Genomic DNA, 25817 nt, shown 5'->3' with positions numbered 1-25817 from the left:
TAAGATAAAATAAGACCAGAATAGAAAAGTAAGACGTAATACCAGCAATAACAATGAAGCAGCAAAGTAATACTATATATAATCTTAAAACATTGCACGTGAAACCAAATGGCTACTAACAATAATAGAAATATGGTTCCCAGTAACTACAACAATTACCTAATTAGAATATTCCGTTCTTGTAAAAGCTCATTAACATGTGTTTAACTCGCAGACAGTACGTCTGCTAGCTGTGCAGGTCTCCATATATGGTGTGGATGTGGTGGTACGGGCCGATTGGGCCGGGAAACCAATGGGCATCATGATCAGTGTTACTGTGTGCATTTGAATATGAGTCAATCCTTTTTTTTCTGCACATTTGCCTACAGGATTTCATGTCTTCTCCAGTGATTGGACAGAATGCAGCGAAAGGACCTGAAACATGCAAACACAGGCAAATCTTTTAGGGGCGCTGTCAGGATGAGAATTGAGGGTCTTTTGTTATCAGACAGAAAATCAGCTGTTCGCAGATCATATAGGCACACAGGAACCTCTTCATACGGGAGTATCAGGTATGAAGTGTTTGATAGGATGCAGTTTAGATGATTATCAGTCTTGAGGTTAGTATTTTGTACAGTTTGTCAATAGAAAAGAGAGACTAAAACTAGACACATTTTTATCTGTACAGAAGAAAATAGTATTTTATCCACTAAAATGAAAGAAGCTGGAGGTCTGCATCAATTCTTTTGCAACAATTTCTCCTTCCAGAAAAGGAAAGCCAAGCTACAAAGGTGTCGCTGAAGCTGAGTGTGTCCGAGCAACATGGAGTACACATTTAGAGCAGTGACTCAAAACCCTGGGATTATAATCTGGAGAATTGAGGTAATTTGATTTCAATTGTGGCGGTCAAGTGTGTTTTCTTTAATCAGCTAAATGATTTCATTGTTGTAAAAATGGTGAACTCATCTGCTCATTCAGGAAAAGTGCTTATAATTGAGCACTACTTAGAAATATTTTTTAAACCTGAAATGTAGATTGTTTGGTAAATGTAAAAATATTATCTTCTCTCTGTGCAACAGAAAATGGAGCTGGTTCAAATCCCTGAGAAATCTTATGGAAACTTTTATGAGGGTGACTGCTACATACTTCTGTCTGTAAGTCTGGGAAGCTGACTGATGAATCATTCTAGCTTTAGGTGCCAGTTCATGCTCCTGCTGTGTCTGTATTCTTTGCCTTTGGTCATTCAGTTTGTCAGGGTGCATCATCCTCCCCCACACAGTTTAACCACAGTTTCTCCACTTCTGCAGACCCATAAGGTGAAGAACTCTCTGTCTTATGATATCCACTACTGGATCGGCTCCGAGTCTTCTCAGGATGAACAGGGTGCAGCTGCTGTTTACACCATACAGCTGGATGAGTTTTTGGGCTGCACGCCGGTGCAGCACAGAGAAGTGCAGCACCATGAGTCTGATTCTTTCAGGGGCTACTTCAAACAAGGAGTAATGTGAGTGAACAAAATGTTTTAACAGCAGCCCGTTCATAAGAAATTAAAAAACCCCACTAAATTCATCATTCTCTTTTATTTAGCTACAAGAAAGGTGGAGTTGCGTCAGGCATGAGGCACACTGAAACCAACACATACGATGTAAAGAGGCTGCTTCATGTGAAGGGAAAGAAGAGAGTGATTGCCAAGGAGGTAAATTATGCGTCACAGTGATTCTATAACAGACAGAGGAGGTCATGTAGACAGAGTTGCTTTATGCTTTAATCTGTTTCAGGTGGAGATGAGCTGGAAGAGCTTCAACCTTGGAGATGTGTTTTTGTTGGACATTGGCAAAATCATCGTTCAGTGGAACGGGCCAAAGAGCAACAGACAAGAAAAGCTTAAAGTAAGATTTTTGTGACTACATGGGTATCTGCATATGTTGCCAAGAGCAGGATTTATTGATTAAAAAATATGATAAAGAAGAAAAAAGAAATCTTTAGTATGAAGATGCTCATTGTCAGATTTAGTTTGTGCAGAAATGACTAGTGAGGATGCTCTCAGTAACCTTGTGTAAACTGTTCCACATTATACCTGCTTATAGGTCTAGCTACAGGGCCAGAGAGTTGTGGGTGTGCACAGCTGAGGCTCATTTCCTTCTTCCTGCTGAAGGCTGCAGGCTCTGCAGGAAAAAAAAATAGCTTTGTATAATAACCTTGCACTGAGGACTGAAAGTTTTAATTATCAATATTTAGAATGTAGGTATTTACATTATTATGTCTGGCTTATGCTGTAGAAATTTCAGTCATGTTTAGCTGTTAGTGTACATGCTGATCCAAGTTATGTGTGCTGGAATAATAAAAAGATTTCCAAATTATCACCATAGAAAGACTAAAATTAACTTCAGATTACACTAGATCGGTTCTGAACAGATGTCCTTTTGCAGTTGTGGAGAAAGTATTCAAATCATACACAGTATACAAAATCACTTAAACGTGTGTTTCCTTTTATGAGCAATCTAAAACACATACTTTAGAAACACTGTATTGCAGATACAGGCCTCAGAGTAGGAACTCCAACTACCAATTTCATGAACATGGCAATAAAATGATCTGTGAACACCAGAACTTTTTCAGATTTGGACCTATGACCTGTGTCTATCTTTATGTCTGCATCATGGCTCCACAGGGAAAAGAACCATCAGAGGAACTGAAAATGTGATCGTAAGACTTCTCAAAGATGAAAAAAGATACAGGAAGATCTGTGACCAACTAAAGATTTATCAAAACAGTAACCAGAAGGGGTAGGAGCCATAGTGCCACTAATCAGAGCCATGCTGGCTGTCCTGCTAAAATGATGCGACAGATAGTGTCCTACTTGCGCAGTCTAACCCTGACAAACAGATGGGAAGGTGCTGAAGACTTGGAACACGGCTTATTGATGGAAACCAGAATTTATGTGACAGCACAGACAACGTGAAGGACAATGCATAACATCAACTTCTATAGGCGCATCCAAGGAAAAACCATTGCTTTGCTTTATAGCAAACATGAAACGTTGTTATAGAACATAAAAAGAAGTCTGATAAATACTTGGAGCACATTTTTCGTTTAGTCGAAACAAAGATAAATTTGTTCGGTCAGACTGGGTGCAGCATGTTTGTGTAATGTTACACAATAAGTAAGAACTAACACTGTACAAAATGTTAGATGACTCTTAGCAGTAATGTCAACATGTCAGACTATAAACTGTCATTACAGATTATAGTGTGGAGCCTGAGCATGTCTGAGTTTTACCTCTGCTTCTCAGGGCATGTTGTTGGCTAAAGACATCCGAGACAGAGAGAGAGGAGGTCGGGCAGAGATCAGAGTGATCGAGGGTGACGCAGAGAGCAACTCTCCTCAGAACATGGAGATTATGAACGATGTTCTTGGAGAAAGAACCTCTGGCCTGACAGACGGAGCTCCTGATGAAACCGCTGACCAGGAACAGAAAGCAAAACTCACACTTTACCAGTGAGCCCTGATCAGTGATATCTAATATCCTTAATGTCTCATGTAGTATGTGAGAATTGATCCATTTTCAGTTACAGCCATGCTTCATTTTCTTTGCTTGTACCTTTAATTTCAGTGTGTCAGATGCCGGTGGTGAAATGAAGGTCACAGAAGTCGCCACGAGGCCTCTGGTTCAGGATCTCCTCAATCATGATGTGAGTTGGTGCAAAATTATGCCAGTTTTTATGGAAATTAATACTAAAGATTTTATTTCTTCAAACTTCAGAATGTAGAAAAAGTTACAGGTCAAATATTTAATTTACTAAAATATGAAACAAGTGGTTTTGCATACCAATGGAATTATTATTTCAGGACTGCTACTTCCTGGACCAGGGAGGGACGAAGATCTTTGTCTGGAAGGGGAAGAAAGCAAACAAAGCAGAAAAACAGGCCAGTATGGCCAGAGCTTTGGTGAGTATCACACTGTTAGCTTGTGTCTGATTGATCTCGGGTGGCATGCTTATTTTATATGTTGTGTCTGGTTGACTACAACAGGAGTTCATCAAAGCAAAAAACTATCCGATCACTACAAATGTGGAGACGGTGAACGACGGTGCAGAGTCGGCTCTGTTCAAGCAGCTGTTCCAGAGGTGGACTGTGAAGGACCAGACGCAAGGCTTCGGAAAAACCAACACAAGAGGGAAAATCGGTGCGTATATCTGTAAATTCATAAAAACAGACAGCAGAAATATCTTCGAATAAAGCCAACAAACCCACACGCCTTTTTTTCTCACTTGATTGCTGATTTTTGATCATGTTGTATGACCATATTTGTTTTTAGCTCATATCACACAGGAGAAATTTGATGCCTCTCTGATGCATGTGATGCCTGAAGTAGCAGCACAGGAGAGAATGGTGGACAATGGCACAGGTCAAGTGGAGGTACAGTATTTCTAACAGTGCACTCTGAATTTGAAATAATTTGGATTAAACTTTCAACAGACACTCAAGATCAGTTAATCACCTATCTGTCACTTCTCCAACATTTCTGTTGATGATAACTTCAAACCCACTGACTAAACACCTGTCATTTTTGGCCATTTATTGAGATCACAGTACTAATATGCTGATAACAGTGTGCTTAGATTAAAACACGAGAATTTACATTATGATTCACTCAAAGTGTAGTTCAGTTTAGATCGACACAGCTGGACTACCTTCCACCTAAGTGTGCAGCCCAAAGACACCAAGCTGACTGTGTGTCCATTGCTTTGTTGAATTTCACTGATAACAGCTCAGGTAAGCAAAATGTTTGGCTCCATAATGATCTAGAATGAATAGCTCAGCCCAGGTACAATACGAATGATGTCTCACAATTGTTCCCAGTACACTGACTTGAGGCCAGGTGCTGAAACCAGGTTTGTACTAGCCCAAGTTCAGGTTACCGGAAATGGTCCATAGTTGATCTCAATGCAGCTAAATGGCCTGGATCTCAGCCGAAATTGACTCAAATTTACACACCCAAAATGAAGAGAAAGCTTAGTTTTGATTCAAAGGCAACTCACAAAAAATGTCAGGAGACGGCTGAGTGTGCTGACATTTAGTTCAAGTGGCCTGGTTCACCTGGTAATTTGTTTGGTAATATGAACCAATCAAGATCCCTTTCTCAGATCTGGCATTTATGCTGAAAAGTCATTTATTTTGTTATTTAACCTTTGCTTTCCTTACTGTGAGTTCTCGAAATGTGTCCCGGAACAAGTGTATTTACATGTAGGGCCTCACAACTGTTTTTCTACTGGGGCCCTCCAGTGGGTTCATCTGGTCCATTGACAGAGTAGAGCATAGTTTACTGACAGCTGAGCCAAGTTGACAATGCAGATCTTTTCCTACAAATTCACAGGACGGCTGTTGCCTTGACACAACTGGCCTGCAGTCACAAACGCAGTAACATTTTTCTGCAATTTTTTATTCAGTTTCCTTTTTTTGTGGACAGGTGTGGAGAATCGAGGATCTGGAGCTAGTGCCTGTAGACCCTGAGTGCTTTGGATACTTCTTTGGAGGAGACTGCTACCTGATCCTCTACACCTACCTGATCAACAACAGGAAGTGCTACCTGCTCTATATGTGGCAGGTGAGGAGACATTCACATTAAGTTTCTCACCCTCACTACCCCAGCTTTTTAATTTTCTCTGACTATCACCAAACTGTATGATCTTAAGCTACTTTTTCACCTATTTTAGGGGCGACATGCATCACAGGATGAAGTGGCAGCTTCAGCGTTTCAGGCTGTGGACTTGGATCAGAAGTACAACGGTGAGCCAGTTCAAGTGCGAGTGACGATGGGCAAAGAACCGAGACACTTCATGGCAATTTTCAAGGGAAAAATGGTCATCTTTGAGGTAAAACTCCTGATAGTATTTTATCATTTTGCTGGAAACATTCTGTTATCAAGAATCAGACGTGTCCTGTTAATGTTTTTAGAACTGTTGAAGATATTTCTCTTTTTCTCTGTTAGGGGGGCACATCTAGAAAAGGCTCTTCTGACCCAGAGCCTCCAATAAGATTGTTCCAGGTTCATGGCTTTGACTCTTTCAACACTAAAACCATCGAGGTTCCAGCCCTGGCCACTTCTCTCAACTCCAACGACGTGTTTTTACTGAAGAGCCAATCAGGGATTTATCTGTGGTGTGGAAAGGTAAACGATTTAGGTTTTGTTATCGCATGATAGTGAGAAATTGAGAATTTGTGATACTTTTACTTGTAATTTCAATTGTATTTTGTAACACCTAGAAATGTTTGTACATTTTTTGTGTAGGGCTATTTTGCATTGGTTTGCAGTAGACTTCTTTGTGCAAAACACGTTTTATGATTTATGTCTGATAGGAGATTGTTACACTTATCTACACATGAGGAAATGAAAGCATACAGGATGATGTGAGATGATAAAAACAAGATTAAAGACATGAATAAAATGGCACACCTGTAGGTTTGAGGCATAGGATTTAGGATTTCTGGAGAAGTAACCAGTGGAGGACTGCAGTTCTGTGTTGTTAGGGTCAAGGTCAATTATAAACGTGTTAGTTTTCCATGAAAATAGTGACAGAGAGTTTGCAGACACTCAACTTTTAATAGCTGGATAATGCTGTAAGACCCATAAAGATAATGGTAGTTTCTTAGTTTGGTGCTGAAGAACTTAACAGAACCCTGGCATCAACCCCATCAGCCCCTTACTAAAACTTAGCTGCAAACCAGAGCTTTTTGTCCAACAGCTGGTTGAGCCTCACTAATGATCTTGTAGCTGAAAGGATGCAAATCTCACAGCGAGGTTCAGAAGTAGAAAACTTTCCTAGAAGATTTACAGTAATGGATTGATGCTCATTAATCATATGTGGGTGTAATGCTTAGTTGTGGACATACTTTTACCACAGACAGAGTTTTGTTCCAGCCTGTCTGGCAGCGAGCTACTATTCTGTTGTGGTTTTCTTGAGTATGACACTTAATCTCTACCAGCTGCTGACTCACCGAGGAAATCTGTCCTTTCAAGAATCACTAATTAGACACAAGGTTTCTCTCATTTTTTGGACCCAGTTCATGTTTGATGAAATTACTGTAGACCGTAACTGACTGTCTGTTACCAGGGATCAAGTGGAGATGAGAGGGCGATGGCCAAAGAGGTCAGCTGTGTGATTAGTCAGAACTCTCAGGGAGGCAATGAGGAGATTGTGGCGGAGGGTCAGGAGCCCATTGAATTCTGGGAACTGCTTGGAGGGAAAGCTCCTTATGCAAGTGACAAGAGGTAAGAAAGATACGAACGCTAAAACCAGCAGTGGCAAGTTTAAAGTGACTCGTAGAAGGAAGGCTTTTGTTTTCCACTGATGTCCAAATTGTTTGCCGTTGTGCAGGTTACAGCAGGCGGTTTTAGACCATCAGCCACGGCTGTTTGAATGCTCCAATAAGACGGGACGTTTCATTGTGACTGAAGTGACTCAGTTCATACAGGATGACCTCAATGAGGATGATGTCATGCTGCTGGACACATGGGACCAGGTATGATGTGATGCTGTTTGTAATAATATTAATATACATTAAACCTAGATGATTTATATGCATGTCAAATTTTCATTTGAAGTATTTTTTTTAACCAATAGGCTTATTCTAGCTGGAAATGACATAAACAAATAAGAGAAAGCAATATGACATTGTGTTAGAAGACATACAGATTTAAAAAAAAAAAAAAACAAAAAAACCTGGAGTGGAACAAAATGCCACTGAAGACTTTCAGAAAGTTTGATAGCAATTATAAGGACTGGGTTGGATTTGACTTTGATTACATGAACAATTTTGGTTGTGTAACAGGATATTTATCATCTTCTCACACTAGGTATAAGCATCTTTTGTCACTTGTTTATGTCATTTCAAGCCATAAGAAACATATCAGTCAAATAAACTGTCACCATATATCAAAATTTGGCAAGGGTATGAATGATTTAGGCCTTAACTGTAAATGCAATTTTGTCATCACTGCCAAACAAGACTGACTTCTTTGTGTTACTTTGTGTCACTTCAGTTTTATCATATTCTGCTTTTTCTGTTTGTTGATCTCAGGTGTTTCTGTGGATCGGAAAAGAGGCCAATGAGGTGGAGCGCAAAGAGGCAATAGCCACAAGTCAGGAGTACCTGCGCACCCACCCAGGAGACAGAGATCCAGACACCCCCATCGTCCTGATCAAGCAAGGCTTCGAACCACCCACCTTCACTGGGTGGTTTGCAGCCTGGGATCCCTCCAAATGGAGTGTGGGTGTTTCATATTTTACCTTAAATACAGGATCACAGTGTATTTTAACAGATAAAAACTAAGCTGGCAAATGTTTCTTCCCTCCAGGGAGGAAAGAGTTATGAGGACTTGAAGGAGGAGCTGGGAGACGTAGCTTCACCTGCTTATGTGAACACTGTATGTAAAGTCTTCTTCAGTCTTCACTCATTTTTGTCTTTATTTTGATGATGACATGCAGCAAAGGTCAGAAAGTATTGCTACAATTACACAGTCAACATGCACTTTAGGCGTTAGATTAATAATTATATATGTGTTCAACATCTTTGTGACTTTCCAGGAGGAGAAGAACTGTGTTGAGAGTGAGAAAAGCTTCCAGTGTTTTCCACTCGACGCTCTGGTCAACAAACTTACCAGCGAGCTGCCTGAAGGTGTTGATCCCTCCCAGAAAGAGGTGTGTGTGTCTGTTTTCTTTATTTTTTTGCTCAGCAGGTATATTAAGGGCTAAGGATGAAAAGCTCCTTCAGCCAGCCACCATGTTAATAACTTTTCCCCTGGAACAGTTGAATTTTACTACATACCTTTTGTATAATAAAAAAACAGTCAAAGCAGAAATGGTGGACATGGACTAGATATTAGAAGAAAAAAAGCTTTAAGTTACTATATCAAGAACAACTGCAGCCTGTTTTTAGTTACAAGATCCTTTTTTGTTATTTTATAGTGAAACATACTGCTCTATCATTAGAAACAGATGTATAATCATCCAGAGTAGAATTTATTAACATGGTAAAGCTATATTTTACCATAATATTTTTTAGGTTCCTCTGATCATTGATTAAACTCCCTAAAATCTGATTTCTGTGTAACAAAACTACTATTTTTTCATGGAACAACAGCTTACTTACAACTCTGCTGAAATAATGTAAAAGTGTGTAAAAATAATGTCAGGTTTGTAATATTGGGGTGTTTCAGCCACATCTTTGTATCACAAACTGATTCTGAAGAAGAATAGTGATGCTTAAAGCCCCACTCTGCAAGCTGGCAGGATTGGTTCCTGGGGGTTGTTGTGGATGAAACCCTGAAAGAGTGAATTGCTGTTTTAGAGACTTTCATCAGAACACTGCAAGATTAAGGTGGAAATGCTGATTCATGGTGTTGACTGATTATTTAACTCACAACATGACTTCTAGCACATAAAAAACACCATATGGGCATGTTAACAAGTTTTTATAAACTACATTTTCACTGAAAAAAAGCCTAATTTGAACTTACATACAGAACTATATAAACATTGACTTGCAAGTGTTCACATTTGACATTACAGTCTAAAAAAAAAAAACCCATTAATTCTCCCCCAAGTCTTGACATAAGAATCATTATGTACCATTTCTTATTTTTTCAGACACAGTAAGTCTGTACCTTGTTCATTCATTACCTCTGGGTGTTCTGCATCTAGTTGTGAGGTTTCATTGTGATACTTTGCATATTTTATCAGTAACACACTGTGCCCTTGCAGTGCATTTGTTTGCTTCTTTATCTCAAACTAAATTTGCTTTTCAGAAACACCTCTCTGACTCGGACTTCAACTGCGTATTTGGGATCACCAAAGACGACTTTGCCAGCCTGCCACACTGGAAACAGCTGAGCATGAAGAAAGAAAAGGGGATGTTTTGATAATATTATAAGCTTTTATTAACTGCAGTACTGTCTTTGCACCCCTAATTTTACAAAACTTCCACTCAAGGAGCTCAGAATTTTCAGCGCAGTAATTTCTAATAATGTGTGTCATCATGCTGTAGTTTTATTGAGATTCAAATCACGCTAAAATAATCAGTGAATACTAACTTTATGCAATTGATACTATTTAATTAAGAACTGCTGTGGTAGGATTGCTTTAAAATACTACAAACCATATTGCTTATTCTCCTGTGCATGTGTTTGTGGCTTTGTTTACATCTGCTGAACCCTGCAGGAGGCAAAATATATCAGCTTTGGCTTTTCACATTGTGTGTATTAAACAGTGAGGCGTAGCAGATCTGATGGAAGTTAATACACGATTAAAACCAAAAGGCTTTTTGGAATTAAAAGCAGTTAAAAGTAAAATAAATAAGTAAAAATCCATCTGTGTCATTTCACAGCAACAAAGATGAATGTAATCTTTAACTTACAAGCCAAATCTAAGGAAGGTCTGATTTGTCTTTAAACAGAGTCCTGCTTTGCCATCTGTTGGACAAATAATGCTACAACACGTCATAGTCGCTGAGCTAAGAGGGGTTGCTGTGATATTTTCATTGGACTTGCTGTTTTTTGTAAAGTATTTTAGTGTTTTCAAGGATACACAGAAGCAGAAGGACACTTTCCCTCTGTATTCATGCATTTTAGTAACCAGACACCACATTTTCTCAGAATATGAAGTTAATCTGTTACGTTTCCCAAGCGGGACCCCAGGAAAATACCCAGAACCCCAAACTTTATTAAAGTATCAAAAGGAAAACCGTAACAAAACAAAGAACCCCAACACAAATAAACCAAACAAAAGGTCACAAAATGGGTTCGGAAAGGTGATAGAGGTAGATTGCCTCTATCACCCACTAAACCAGCCAAAATGGCTGGAATTATAATAAACAAAACCAAATAAAAGGAGGGGAGGGTGAAATAAATGTGCTTAGGGTGTAAACACAATTCAAAGGGGCTTTATTTCTCACAAGAGAGCTATCTGACACACGCTCTCAAACGAACAGAGAAATATGATGTGCAGTTCTGTGAAGTCGGAGCCCATCTGAACAGCTCAAGAGTCTGTCTTTTAAAGGAGTGTCACCAATCACTCCAGCAGGTGCGTCGGATGCAGCAGCTGTAGCCACTCAGCCTAATCAACCAGTGTCCCAACAGTGATCACATAGACACATATGGAAAAACAGCAAAACAACACAAATTTGCAGTCACAAAGCCACAAAACAAGTTTGAAATGGCCAAAAATACAAGACACAAAACTCAAGTGAACTGATCAATGTGTTTTAAGCATTATTTCCTTCACTGTGGTCACTCATGAATTAAAAAGTCCCCTCACAAACATATGGCCACCAAAATTGGGCAAGACACCACACAAGCTCATAACAAATCTAATTAAATGCCTTTTGAACACAGCTAATCTGCTTATTCCCTGATCTTTACTTTCAAATGTAAAGCCACAATAAAGCTGCTTATGATGGTGTTTCTTTGATTTCAGAAGTTCCTCAATATTTTAACACAAATGACAAACCAACGTCAGCATTATTCACTCATTTTATTAGGATATAAATGTCATTTACTTTTACATCTGAACATGTAATTCAAAGCTCAAGACAAAATCTGATATATTCAGACCCACAAAAGGCAACCAATTACCAGTCAGGACACATTTTTTTGCATTGTTGTGTGAAAATGGAAACCAAAAACAGAATGATTGCTTGATGAATTGTCAGAAGGTCTGCTGACCACATCAACGAATATGACATTTAAAGGATGCATGTTGATAGATAACTGTTGAGGACAAACAACCAGCAACTGTGGATGTTCACGAGTTATTTGATATGAATATGTAAAGAATTGACCACAGTGCCGCCACACAGCACTGCAGTAACAGCAACCTCCTGTAACAACATACCACCTCTGATGTTTTGTGCATTTTGGCAGCCAACAATACAGGGTTGTGTTGAGGTTGTGCGATAAGAGTTACAAAGGCAAATGAGTCACTGTACAAACACTAATATGCTGCTTTAAACCAACAACATGATATACAGCTGAATGAAGCAACTACATGTGTTGTACCCATTTTCAAGTTTCAATATGCACCAATATTGTATTGTTCTGCTTTTGTCTTCAGTGAAGCAGAATCATTTATCAAGACTGTGATCGTCACTTAAATCATCAGTCTAACCTGATACGTTCCAAACTGCAATCATTTGTTGATTATGCTTTTAAAAAATGGAGATTGAAAGAACGATACATGATCTGCCAACTGAAAACCTCTTAAAAACACCAATTTTTGCAGATTAAAGTAGTACTTAATATATGTGTGAAAGTACTGCGTGCAAAAGTACCAATTAATTATACAGATCAATGCATTATGTGCAGTTTGGAAATCAATATGCATTTGTATGTGTTCATGCAAACTATTTATCACAAAAGACATGAAAGGGTCTACTGCTGTCTCAAGCACTACCAAAAAAAAGTCATGTATCATTGTAAAAAATAAACATACAAAAATGCGATTACATATAAAGTGTTTACAGCATTCAAAGACTTCCTAAGAGACTAACTTCAGCAAGATCCACTGCAAATGTGCAAACATACAGTATTACCATGCAGACAGACAGAATTCCGCCTGCAACAGGTCAGACGGGCGTTTTGTCGCTGCTGTGTTTGGTTATAAAGGGAATGTTGTTTCTAATGTAATCTGACAAACGTATGGTATGCCACAATACAAGAACTTTAAAAAGTGCAAATGCAGCCAAATCAACTTCTCTACATTTTTCAGAGCAAAACAGAGAAAAGGGAAAGTATAAAAGATAAAAAAATAAAGGCAGTAAACAGATGGCGTTTTCCCTTAATTATAAAACATCCCTTCTAAACCCTTATAAACATCTGCCTTTGATACCAAGTACGAAATGATAGCTTACAAAGATCGGTGTCACACATGACGTAAACCTGCTTTACAGTGAGTTCGACTCTAATGACAGCCAGATTAAATATCATAACTCTAATGTGAGGTTATTTCTAAGTAAATGAAACTGTACTCTCCCATTTTGAAAAGGAACCTAGCTGTGTTTGTAATGTGTAGCTATGATTGAAGCTAAAACAGCAACAGTCCCTGTCTACGTACCTACAGAGCTTACTGTGTTTTGTGTACAGAGAAATCCTGATTTGTGTCCCTGCAAGTGCTCGTGTACAAAAACTGTTCTTAAAACACGATCAGTTAAGACTTAAGATAAGACAGATTTAAAAGAAATGATTGGCAGGTAATATAAAAGTAGTCATTAGTGGAATTCCAGCTAGTAAACTATCTGGATCCTGAGTTTCTTTAGTTGTGATTTTTAAAAGGAAATTGACATTTCTACTACAACTTATTACAACTAGGCTTGCAACTAACTAGTGTCAGATTAGCCAATGTTTCATTATAAATCAAGCACATCATTTTCTGAATTAAACTATCGTGACTTAGTTATAAAGTGACATCAAACTACTTGTTCTGTCCCACCAGCAGTCCAAATCCCAAAGATATTCCCCTACTGTCACCTATGACAAAGAAAAGCATCAAATCTCCACATCTGAGAAGCTCAAACCAGCATATGTTTGGCAATTTTGCTTAAAAAATTACTAAAACGATTAATGGATTATTAAAATAGCTGCAGATTCATTCATACTTTTGACTGACTAATCGGCAACTGTGAATGTTTCTGTTGGCCTCAGTTTTCCAACAACTAAAATACTATACTGCAAATTAAATAACTCTCGATTTTCACGAAATTATCTTTGACTTTTTGCCCAGTAGAAGATAAAACAGATAAAGTTAAGACAAAATGCAGGCATCAGAGTTTTTGTGGTCTTGGATCTCACCGTTGTTAGTCGAATTTTTTTCTTTATCCTCTGAATCGTTGGGCAGCTCTGGAAACCTGTCCTGCTCTGGAGTCTCATCAGATGCATCTTCGTAGGCACTTATGCTGTCTGAATCGTTCCTGTCCGGAGAGGGATCTCGTCCGTCCAGGATGCCGTTTTCGTAAGGCCTCTGGTGGACGCCGTCTTCAGAGTCTAGGGTGTCCAGTGCAAGAGAAGGCGGGTGGCCGAGCGGCTTGCTCACGATCCTCCGCAGCTTCGTCGTCTGCCTGTCTCCGTTGCTGCCGTCGGGTTCACACAGCGACGAGTCCTTTTCTTCTCTGTGTGCAACTTCAATCAATTCCTTGGCATCATCTTTCATTTGGTGACCTCGCCTCGCTGCTTCATCGATCATGTTCTCTGGAGCAGGTGGTTTGTTAGTCCTTTCCTGCAAAGAGAAAACAAGATGCCCATCAATGAAATCAAGTTGGATCAAAGGAAATCAAACAAGTTATTTCTATGCAATTTGCTTATTGACAAGCTTAAAATTACAACAACTAGAACTGATATCATGATTATATTTCAGCAGTAAAAACTACTGAGAAAAATCACCAAGTTGTTCAACTAGAACTAGTTATAAGACATAGATTAGATATCGATAAGACAAAAACACGCACCATCACCACTGCTTGCATTCAATAACCTTACCTCTTTTAATCTCTCCACTTCCTGCATCAGAGAGCTGACCATGCTCTCCAGTTTCCTCTTGGCCTCCCTTTCTCGCTCCAGCTCCTACAAGTGCAGAGAGACACCAGCATCATGAGCGGATCACCAGCTTGTTCATGTCACTTTTGGTTGCAATTAGGAACGAAAAATTTTACAACAGAAATCATGAGGAATAAAAGATTTAGAAAGTCTATACTATGACTTCAAATATTATTTTGGTAAAGTTAAACAGTGTTTCTGTTTTGGTGAAGCCTCCACGTACCAAACTAGCCTGTCCAGCTTCCCTCTGGGCTTCAGCCAGCAGCTCCTCTACACCCTCCAGCGTGTCCTGCAGGACGTCCACCTGGAACAACAGAGCTTCTCGCTCGACCTCCAGCCCACGCAGCTCCTGCACCGCCTCGTCATAGCTGGCCTGCAGCTCCAGCTACACCACAAGCACAGTTAGAAATCAGTGTGGGCAACTTCAGAGGAATGCATGCCAGTCAGTGGGAGAGAAAGAGCCTAGTGAGCTCTCAGCAGCAACCATCTGTGGGAGGCCTCATATGGAAGCATGACAATCTCTCCATATGTACACAAACATTTTTCACCGCAGTGTTTTCATCTAAGACCTGACAATACTCTGAACAATCCTTTAAAAAGCAACAACTGTCATTACATTTATGACAATTGCAAAGATAGTAGGAAAACAAAAATAAAAGAAGAAATAATCACCATTTCTGGGAGCCCCATGAAGAGGTCCTGGTCAGATTGCTAAAAAAGAAAAACAAATTTAAAAATAAGTTCATTTATAAATAATACTTGAGTGATTTTAAATTATTTACAGGAACCCAAACGTGCTCTAAAAGGGGTATTGGATACTGGCCACAAGTGATGGGATTAAAAACAACTACAACGTTGATGTTTAAAGTTACTGTAACCCTCAGGCTGACCTGTACTACATCATACATGAGTTGTTTCTGTTATTTAGCCTCTGATCATAAATAAAAATAACAAAATACATTCACCAAAATCATCAAACACTTAAATTAACAGCTCTTATATATAATATATAACATTTTGAAATTATTTACTACTGAATATAGCTGACGACATTTGTTCTGGAAAATAAAAAGTACTGAACCATTTTTGTTTCTGAACTTAATGCTGTTTTGCCTTCAGTGACGTGCTTCTTACTTAAACTGATGACATGATCAAAAGCTCCCTGATAGCTGGAGATAATAGACGGTTTGTCTGTAACTGGATTATCACAGCAAGAAAACACAGGCGTAAATAATTAAACACATGACAGCTAAACACCATTTATCTGTTTCAAGGTCCTGGTATTGAACTGTGGCTTGTTGTGCAATTAGTAACATCTGTAAAAAGCACCATAAAATGGGCTTATTAGTTCTCATTTTTCAAAATGAGATTGAAACAGGATGTATCTTGACTATGCGACTTTATATTTTTCATAGCAAACCTTTTAAACAGGATTGCTAATGTTGCACAAAATTCTCTGACTCACTGAGGAATTTCAGCTTTGTTGCAACTACAAACATTTTGAAACTTTATCACATACTTTATTTAGATTGCAGCTATATCCAAAACAGTGACTGGCATTGACGCTAAGCTACCTGACACAGCATCAACCTTTAAAAGCTGAAGTATCTCATCGCTGCCTCCCATCACCATGTGACTGCTCGTCATGTCGCACTCATTAAATCAGAGATGTCCGTCTGCTTTTGACTACAGGACGACCTTATCAGTTTGCCTCAGTCTTTAAGAACAGAGCTTTGTAATTGATATGATTTTACAAGACAAGCTTCACCAAATTAATGACAAACGAAAGCTGTAAAACAACTTATATTCTGACAAATTATTCAATCGTGACCTCAGATTTAATCCATTCCTTCAAAGGCGAAACCAAGGATTTGACCAGCAGATGACACAATTTATTTCTTACTGTATCAAATGTTTTTAAGCAGTGAACATTTTCCATAGTGTCTTTTGAAAATCAACAGTGAATAGGTAACACATTTTAATAGCTGTAAGCAAAAAGATTTTTCAGATAAATACAAGGACAGTCAGGAATGTTTACAGCAAAAACTGTCCGCTGAATGGTAGTCTGTAGACAAACATTCAGTGTAATGATTGACCCTTTCTGATAGATTTAATCATAGCTTGAAAAAGACGTCCTATCTATACTATACTACTAAATACTATCAAATACTGATCATATTAAATGCTGTTGAGGCATGATGATAACCGCCTTTAAAGTACATGATCAATTGTGTGATTTAAGTAAAAGATATTTATTTGCAGAGTCAGTGCAGCTGATCACAGGTTATGAGGAGTCACATAGGTTTGTGTAACACCAGTTTGTTAGGATTAATTTTGCATTAGATTATTTGAATTCCAACTGTTAATTATTTAGTACTGTTAAATTAGTGCTTACCACAACATAGTTTGTTGTTGTGGCTGTTAGTGCCAGCTGGACCACAATGTAAATGATCTTTACCACTTACACTAAGGGTCACTCAGACAATTTCATGTGTTCCATGAAAACTCACACATGTGCTAACATAATTGCACAAGGGTTTTCTAATCATCAATTAGCCTTTTAACACCATTAGCTAACACAATGTAGCATTAGAACACAGGAGTGATGGTTGCTGGAAATGTTCCTCTGTACCTCTATGGAGATATTCCATTAAAAATCAGCCGTTTCCAGCTTGAATAGTCATTTACTACATTAGCAACATCTAGACTGTATTTCTGATTAATTTAATGTTATCTTCATTGAAAAAAAAAATGCTTTTCTTTAAAAAATAAGGACATTACTAAGTGACCCCAAACTCTTGAACAGTAGTGTATCTGGACTTTGGTAAATACCACATCCGTCGTAATCACGTAGAACAAAACAAGGGCAGACAAAGCAGAGATAAGTCCACTTCTTTGCTCCTTAACATTACTTTACATCCATGTATCTCTTTCATCAACTGGGCTGTCAGTTTGGGCTTTTATTCATTTATCCTCTAATTCTGTTTTCATATTTATCAAATCTACAGTCTACAGTAGAGCGGCAGTACTGAAAATTCATGCCCAAAAGTAGAACCAAAGGCGAACACAATTGTGGTCCCTGACACACGAGTTATAAAACCTGTGACCACTAAAACCCAACTGAGTATACGTGTAACCTCCAATGAAGCATGAATGACAACATTCTTTAAAATAGTGATAAATTATATGATATGAGTATTTTAAAAGATAGTTCTATAGTCAGCACAGCTGGACACAGGTTATGATGAGTCACACAGGTTTATTAAGTTGTATTTTGCATTAGACTACTAGAATTTTGACTGTTTTTACTTTAGTATTGGTAAATAAGTGTTTAGTAGAAAATTGAAAAGACTAACAAAGATATTGTTACATCTTTAAAGACAAGATATTTGAGTCCAGACATTTGGATTTCAGTGGGAGACGTCATGTATCAAGTAATTAAAACTTATAAAACAAAATGCTAGTCATATTCATAAATTCTAAACTTTTTTTCCAGTGAGGGAGGAGTATGTATAAATAACTTGTAAATAACTTGTTTATGTAAAAAAAAAATACTGATAATTTGAGAGACAAATTATTATTACGTGTATTTTCTGCATCTTTGATCACTCCTCAGACATCTGAAATGTGACAGCTGAACACTAGCATGCACTGCATTTTAAAAGCTTACACTGTACAGCAGGACAAATCAATCGATTTCAAACCGTAATATCAAACAACACAATTAGCAAACCGCAAAGGCTGCAGCTATTAAATAATGAATAATTCAAGAAAACAAGCCTGAATTGTCTGACTCCAGTTTCTTAAACTTAATTACTTTCTGGTTTATTTTCTCCTCTTTGGCAGCAAATAGAATATCTCTGGGTTGTGGACAAAACAAGGCATTTGAGGGCATCATTTTAGGTTTGAAAACACATTTTTTTACCATATTTCACCACTTTATGACATTTTACAGACCAAACAACCAGTTGATTGATTGAGCAAATAATTGAAATTGAAAATTGCCATTAGTTGAGAGGCCCTAACTGTACTTCAAATGTACTGAATTTAGGCAGACTGAAACATTCAGAGCGTGTTCATACATGATCAGTACATACTATGAGGCACAGATATGAGCACACTGATGCGACTGACAAAAGCCCATTCTCATTACCTATTAAAAAACCTCGTACAACATGATCTAAACTGTCATTATGACAGTGTCTCCTTGTGTGACTGTCACGCTTGGGTGGTGACTAGTGGTAATGCTCTGTGGCACTTTAAATCTATTACACAATAAATACTGAACTGAAACTTTCCCTTAAAAACTCATAGCGAAAATGAAGTTGACATAAAAAATCACAACTAGACATTTTCCTCATATAGTTTAGCCCTACAGTACAGTATGCAAGCAATTAATCTAAAAAAAATGAAGAAAAATCTAAATGCAGCATTATTAACTTATTAAATTCTCTCCATTCTTTTTAATGACGGAGGGAAAAAAATATTCCTCCAACACACAACTTCTCCACAACACAATGGATGTATTTACTGTACTGGAAGTGACAAAGGGCAGATTGAGAGTGGGATCCAAGACAAGAAACCACAAGTTAGTAATAAGTCAGCATACAGTTGATGATTTTGTCTATGCTGACTGGGAACATTGCCTCATGCTATCTGATCATTGTCCTTCACAGCCACACCTGAGGAGGGTGTGGATTATCTCAGTGGTTAAGAACTTGTCACAGACTTCAACAGCTCAAAAACATTTAGTACACAACTGGTTGAACTGAACACTTTTATAAGCAAAACAGTACAAAAAAGTAAGATTTGTACATTTTTACTAAAGTCAGAAAAGAAGATTATTTGGATGCTACGTTTATTTCTTACTCAGTAATGTTCTGTGACGTGTCAGTGATAATGAGACATAACAGACAGGGTGGAGATGATCAGGACAGGCTGGATTACACCGTGTACAGGTGAGGGCTCCTTACCTGGCTGTCACTCCTCTTTTTCAGGGTTCCTGCTCGGCTGTCGCTCCGGTTCAGCCTCCTGGATGAGCTCTCAGTCTGTCGTCGAGACAAAAACACGTCTCAGGTGGAGTTAGCATCACAAACTGTCCTAACAAAAACACTGGAAGCTAACTCGGCTAATAAATGAGGAAGTGAAGCTTCAAGCCTGACGAAGACAACTCTGCTTATTCAGCTCTGTTTTCAGTGGTAAACAGTTGAAATGTGTCTTCTTTAAAAACACCAAACTAACTAAATTTACCACCGTTAAAACGTCAAGGAAGAGTAACGTTATCTTCAGCTCTGCCGTTAATGACGCCGTGATTTTTCGGCTCTCACCTCCTTTATGATGCTGCGGAGCGACTCATCCTCGCTGATTCCTCTAGAAAATGTCCGTTTCTTTGGCGAGCCGCTGCTTTCCAGGGTGACTGAATGCATTTTTTCCTGGTTTATATTGAGTTTTAGTTTACGTAACAGACACCTCCAGACTCTCTGGTTGAAGTGCTGTTTGGTTTGTTTCCTACGCAGCAGCACAGAGCGACGCCCAGGCCGTGATCTACGGAGAGCCACAGGGGCCAAACCGTCTTAACGCCGCCCTCAGTCCGCCCATGCTAACCAAAAAGTCAAAGATTAGCTGTTTGGCAGGAGACACGAGTCATGTTTAAAGCTGTACAGAGGTAGAAACAAATATTTTTTGTTTGGTTTACCGTTAATGTTAGCTATGGCGCATTTCAAGCGCTACGTGCTGAAATTAGTGTTACAGCCTGTCAAGTACCTTGAAGGTGAGTGTGACGGGCTGTGACTATTTCCTGGAAACTTGATGTAAGCCTTAAAAGTTGTCGGCTCACCTCTTCAGGACCCTGAAGTAGATGAGAAAAGCTCCAGCTACACTCACTATTTTTTCTCACATATACTAGTTTATATATAAATATATCAATTTGAAGTTGTCTTTAAGTCCAATCTCTGAACACATATGAACAAACATTCATGTAGAACTGCATGTGGCTGCATGTCACAATAATACAAAACAAAACACACAGAATACTTTATAATATCGAACACTTGGTCACAAAAATGGGGGAGAAAATGTTTTTGTTGAACTTTCATAAATGATTGAGCAAGAACAACAAGCTTTGCCATAAAAGCTAAAAGGCTGGTAGACTGCCAAATCCAAGTAGAACAGAATTCTGGAGTTTCAGAATTAATCAATTTTTACTTGCTGTGCGTTCAAGATAGACATTTTCATGATTGCTTAAATTTTCGTTTCCAAATTTCAACTCACACATAAGAGAATAATAATCTACTCGTGCAATATTGCAGATTCAGAATCAATGTCATGATGAGAAATGACAGGAGAAATTTCAGGTTTTTTTCATTAGTAGTTCCTGAGATATTGTCGTTCAAACATAGCCTCACATTTGAATGTGCAAAACAAACTTCTGAAAGTTGATCAACAAGCTATTTTAAAAAGAAACTATTCAATGTATCAACCTACAATTTCAAAGATGCCATTTTTGATAGCCAGAGTTTCTGATTAGAAGAAGTTTGTGGCACAATGCCACCGATGATTTGAGATGAAATGATCCTTTCAAAACTTTGACCACTGTCCTTCCACAGCTGTTCCAGTTGTTCCTTCAGCCTTCGGTTCTTCTTAACCTTTTAATCTGTCACAATTGTCCTCTTCCACTGTGTCTGATTGATTAGCCAGCAGCTGCTTGTCAGTCTGAAACTTAAAGTCTCAACTTAAAGGATCTTAGCTTCGCTGCTCTCCAACACTTTCAGTATTGAGTTCCATTGCAACTTGGGGACTTCTAACTCATACTCAGGACAGATGCCTCTCAGTGTGCGCTGTCCAAGCTTGCATGTTACAGGCTGCTACTGCATGATGGACTGTCTCTGTGGTGACTTGTCTGTCCACCCTGAACCTTCAGTCCTGTCTGCTGTGGTAGACTCCTGCCTCTATCATTTTTGTGCAAACACATCAAAGCCTCAGTGCTGTTCTTCACACCGACCTTCTCTAGCCACTGGGGATGTGATGATAGAAACATAAGCAGATACAAAATATACAGATTGGTACTTTTTTCTGCCTCGAGCCACTGTGAAAAAAAATTGAAGCACAGACAAATTTTTAAAGGGTCTTTAATTGCAATATCAACATGTATAATACAAAACTACTGAACTTGTTGTGGTTGCTAGTGGCAGATGGCCCACAATGTAAATGATCTTTACCACTTACAGGAACTTTGTTATCACCACATCCATTTTAATCACATAGAACAAATTGAGGTCAGATTATACAGCGATAAGACAACGTTTTTGCTACTCAACATTACGTTACACCTATGTATTTATGTATCTCTTCTATTAATTAATCTATCAGTTTGAGCTTTTCTTAATTTATTCACAAATAAGTTGTTTTTTTGTTGTTGTTTTTTTCCATCATTCCGATGGCGAGCTTTTTTGCATCGAAATTTCAGTCTGATGTGCACCAACTAGTGTATGTTCTGGTTGACAATAAAGTGGCTATTCTATTCTATTCTATTCTATTCTATTCTATTCTATTCTATTCTATTCTATTCTATTCTATTCTATTCTATTCTATTCTATTTTAATCAACATATTTACCAGTGACTCCTTTATCACACTATAAAAGGGACCAAATGTGTGTGCAATACTTTAGACTGACTATATTACCAGCAGAAGCCCAAAAGTAGAAGCTGTTGCTGTGTCTATCTGCATGTCTGCATCATGGCTCCACATGGAAAAGACTTATCAAGGAAGTCTGACAAAGGTAGAAAAGGATACAGGAATATAGGTGATGAAAAAAATCATTCAACAGTCTGCTACACTAACGAGGAAGCATGGAATAAGCCATGATACCACAAATTAGAACTGCAGTGATAAAATGACATCATGGACAACACACGAGCTGAACACTAGTTCTGAAAAAACGACAAGCAAGTGCTTCTGGCTTGGTACGGGGGTCATCAATGGAAGTCAGAGGTTCTGGGACACTTCAGACACTGCAAAGAAGATTGTATAACATCAACCGCTTTGGATCGTATCCAAGAAAAAGAACCTTGCTTGGTCTTTGGTACAAATCTGCTCAATTAAACTTTGCTAAAGACAGAAGCCTGATGAATACTGAAATCACATTTACTGGTCAAATGAGACCAAGATAGATTTATTTGACTCTGATGGCACCCAGCATGTTGCAAGTTCAGCATGAACCTGGCCAGCACTGTCACAATGAATGGATAGTCCTCACAGTGAAACATGAACGTGGAAGTGGAGTGATATTGGGCTGCGTGAGTGCATAAGGTGTTGGAGGGATGACATTTATAGATGGCACCATTAATGGCTGTGCATGTACCACAGTAGTGTGATCTTGCTGAAAAGATGACTCTCAGTCTCCACATTCTTGACAGTAGAAGAATAATACAGCATGATAACGATCCAAAGCACACTTTAAAATTCATGCAAGAGTTTAAAGATAAAAAAGCATGAATTATGACCTGGATAAGTATGTCACCTGAGAAAGATAAACACAACAGCTGCAGCAAAGAGCTGCTGAAAACATTGTGTCTGAGGAATGACAGAGCATCTCCCCAGCAATTTGGGCAACACTGTCTGTCATCAAAAATAAATGAGGACACACAAAGTACAAATCTCAGTGATGAAAGATGTATGAATTTTAGTTGCTTTGACTTCTACCGGGCATTTATTGTTTAATTTAGTGAATCTAAACTGGTATAAATGCGGCACTTTACACGTCTCTCTTTGTTTCACAGCATCTTCATCACACCTTAAAAAGTGGACTACTGAAGCACTAATGATGGCAGCTATTACCTGCCAGAGCATCAGAGGTTTGATTTTGTGCATTCTCCTGAAGCTTCCTTTGTGGGAAGAAGTTTCTTGATGCTCCAGACTCAACTGTTCTTTATATGCTGAAAGACTGGTGAGTATTTATTCACACATCCACAGACATAGTTCAGCTTTATGCCACAGATGTATCTAGAGACTGCAGGTCCTTTCCAAAAAAACAGACTCCAAAGCAGGGCATTTGTACAGATCCAGAGTAAGAGATATATAATTTGAATATTTGCATCCTTGTCAAGATAATTGATATGGTGATGTTCCACACTGATCATCATAATATAGTCTGATATCTTGATTTATAGTGTGTATATCTGTAAGCACTTGTAAATAACAGTTTATTGGCTCAGAAGACACATTTTTTTATAGCTTTACTAACATTTCGTAGTATCCTCTGTGATAACCTGAATACAGAGAGACCGAACTGGGTGGCACATGTAAAAGGAAAAAAAAAATGGTATTACCTCTGGATTTTTTCCCAAGCTTTCTTCCAAGCAATACTTTTTGTCAGTGTGTCGCATTTAAATGGTGAATGCTGGTTACTATAAGCAACATGACAAACACCAGCCTCCAGAAACAATGACTACCCAGCAGAGAATAGTTATTTCTGGTTTGTGGTATGTAACTTTTATTCCAGCAAACCCTGACTCCATTATTTCCTCCCTTTGTCGCAAAGACTACTCAGACCCTCAGATATTTCCTCATGGGGATTTTTTTTTCTCCAGGATTTTGGTGTAGTTCCAGTGTTTGGGTTTGGTATGCTAAATTTGGTTGTTAGTGAAAATCAGGTTGACAGCTTGGTGTCATTGATTAACATTCTGTATATTTAAACATAAAAACATACAAATGCACAGTGCAGAGACAAACAAGGTGTCGTTTTTGCTCAGATGAATACTTTGAACTAAGTGTCTTATCCCTTCAGTATTCATTAGCTTGTGGTAGAGGGAAATTTGAGCAAACAGTTTAAAAAGTGTCACTTATACTGTCTGCGAAGCTCCATCAAAATACATTATAGGGGGACTGATGCTGTAGTATTGTTCAAGGCCAATAGACCTGCAAGAGATTGTTTTTTTGGAGATTGTGAAATATACTGACATATTCCAAAAGCATAAAAATGTGGTCAGTTTTGACTAGCCTCTTTTTCACTGGCTGCTTGTATCCCATTTCTTGTGACAACTAAATGTATTTTTTGGTTGCAGAATCCGTGGAGTGTCCTTTTAACGTGAGAGACAGCAAAATTACTTTCAGCCTGAATAATATATAATCCTGACTTACTTAATTTAATGGGTATTTAGTGCAAATTAGTCAGAATTTTATCCATACAGATTTAAAACAGCCAAATGTAGAAACCTAATGGCCTCAGAGTGCCTGTTCTACAGCGAAACTCCGCATCAGACCACAACCAGCAGAGAAGGTTGCAGCTTTCAAACAGGACCTGTCCTGCTGCTGCAGCTCAGGTTTTTCTCCAGCAGGTGACACCAGTGGGTCAGTGATGCCACAAAGGAAACTCACTGCTCTTTAAGAGGTGTAATTTTGTCCAAATCAGAAAAGCTTTAATAATCCCTGCATGGTAATTGCTCAATTAAAAGACAAGCAGGAGCAACTGCACACATGACTGATGCATGCACAAAAACTACTGCTATTCCTCCTAAAAATAGTAGTATTAAAGACAGCCTTATATTAATAATTAAATATTAACAGCAAAACTTTTATTAAAACCAGTCAGTGATGCATATAAACAGAACTCTACCATGTTTTCATGGTCCTTGAGCAACATTTATATTAGGGGTGTCTCAGTAGGATACTGTGGGATGAAAAATGATATAAGAATTAAATTGCAATCTGTAATAATTCACTAAGTGACAACAATTAGGACTTGAGTCACATTTTCATGAGGTTTTCTCTGATTAGTACAAATTGCCTTTTTAGTGGGTCTATATATATTATTAGGTCTATCTATATGATAATTGAGACCAAACAGACCTGCTGTTGCATGACTGAAAAATCTCCTGAGCATATTTTTCATAGTATCATCATAATGTTGATGCCTTTTAAAATCCATTCTGGTGCACTGAAAGCTCCCAGGTTTGAACGAAAAGGCCAGTATTTACTTTCTGGCTGATTTTACGCACAGTTTGGAGAGCCTTGCATTGGAGCAGCTTGTGCTACTTCTGACTAATCTACATATAACCGTATGGACAGACCTGCATTGATGAATAGTCATGCGTAAAAATGCAATATAAATGTTTATATGGGTGTGATTTAGGAGAGGATGTGGTGAATTCGGGGGGAATCCGTGCAGCTTTATTTTGGATATACACCATTAAAATAGCATTTGTAACAAGAGGCGCAGTGAGTCATAGTTTGCCATCATCATAATAACCTAATTG

General features: G+C 38.4%; 2 protein-coding genes across 3 annotated transcripts; one reads left to right on the top strand and one right to left on the bottom strand.

Annotated features, from left to right (window-relative positions):
- Nucleotides 1-414: 414 nt before the first annotated feature.
- avil (advillin) lies at nucleotides 415-10144 on the top strand. The gene is made up of 20 exons (XM_023287132.3): nucleotides 415-551; nucleotides 748-861; nucleotides 1059-1133; nucleotides 1287-1483; nucleotides 1567-1675; nucleotides 1758-1868; nucleotides 3272-3477; nucleotides 3593-3671; nucleotides 3829-3927; nucleotides 4012-4165; nucleotides 4298-4398; nucleotides 5450-5587; nucleotides 5697-5855; nucleotides 5972-6151; nucleotides 7095-7252; nucleotides 7359-7503; nucleotides 8062-8250; nucleotides 8339-8407; nucleotides 8568-8681; nucleotides 9788-10144. The coding sequence occupies exons 2-20, from the start codon at nucleotides 802-804 to the stop codon at nucleotides 9899-9901; spliced, it is 2457 nt and encodes an 818-aa protein (XP_023142900.2). The 5' UTR covers nucleotides 415-551; nucleotides 748-801; the 3' UTR covers nucleotides 9902-10144.
- A 1347-nt stretch (nucleotides 10145-11491) lies between these two features.
- si:ch1073-456m8.1 (leucine-rich repeat flightless-interacting protein 1) lies at nucleotides 11492-20110 on the bottom strand. 2 transcript variants are annotated; one of them, XM_035955799.2, is made up of 6 exons: nucleotides 19891-20109; nucleotides 19537-19611; nucleotides 15236-15274; nucleotides 14787-14948; nucleotides 14507-14590; nucleotides 11492-14246 (listed from the first exon to the last, which is right to left on the bottom strand). In XM_035955799.2, exons 1-6 carry the CDS (start codon nucleotides 19987-19989, stop codon nucleotides 13776-13778), a joined length of 930 nt encoding a protein of 309 aa, XP_035811692.2. In that variant the 5' UTR covers nucleotides 19990-20109; the 3' UTR covers nucleotides 11492-13775. The 2 variants fall into 2 exon arrangements, with proteins under 2 accessions (XP_035811692.2, XP_035811693.2); XM_035955800.2 differs by lacking the exon at nucleotides 15236-15274 and having other exon boundaries at nucleotides 19891-20110.
- Nucleotides 20111-25817: the final 5707 nt, after the last annotated feature.

This window comes from Amphiprion ocellaris, chromosome 5 (genome assembly GCF_022539595.1).
Source record: "Amphiprion ocellaris isolate individual 3 ecotype Okinawa chromosome 5, ASM2253959v1, whole genome shotgun sequence".
NCBI lineage: Eukaryota > Metazoa > Chordata > Actinopteri > Pomacentridae > Amphiprion > Amphiprion ocellaris.
This window is presented reverse-complemented; position numbering and strand designations above follow the sequence as displayed.

Excerpts from the sequence above, each read along its gene's own strand:
- avil (XM_023287132.3), top strand. The coding sequence starts at position 802 with ATGGAGTACACATTTAGAGCAGTGACTCAAAACCCTGGGATTATAATC. Across the intron at positions 8,408-8,567 it reads CACCTGCTTATGTGAACACT|GAGGAGAAGAACTGTGTTGA; the intron begins GTATGTAAAGTC and ends GTGACTTTCCAG. Across the intron at positions 8,682-9,787 it reads TTGATCCCTCCCAGAAAGAG|AAACACCTCTCTGACTCGGA; the intron begins GTGTGTGTGTCT and ends TTTGCTTTTCAG.
- si:ch1073-456m8.1 (XM_035955799.2), bottom strand. The coding sequence starts at position 19,989 with ATGCATTCAGTCACCCTGGAAAGCAGCGGCTCGCCAAAGAAACGGACA. Across the intron at positions 15,275-19,536 it reads AAAAGAGGAGTGACAGCCAG|CAATCTGACCAGGACCTCTT; the intron begins GTAAGGAGCCCT and ends TTTCTTTTTTAG. Across the intron at positions 14,247-14,506 it reads AAGTGGAGAGATTAAAAGAG|GAAAGGACTAACAAACCACC; the intron begins GTAAGGTTATTG and ends TTCTCTTTGCAG.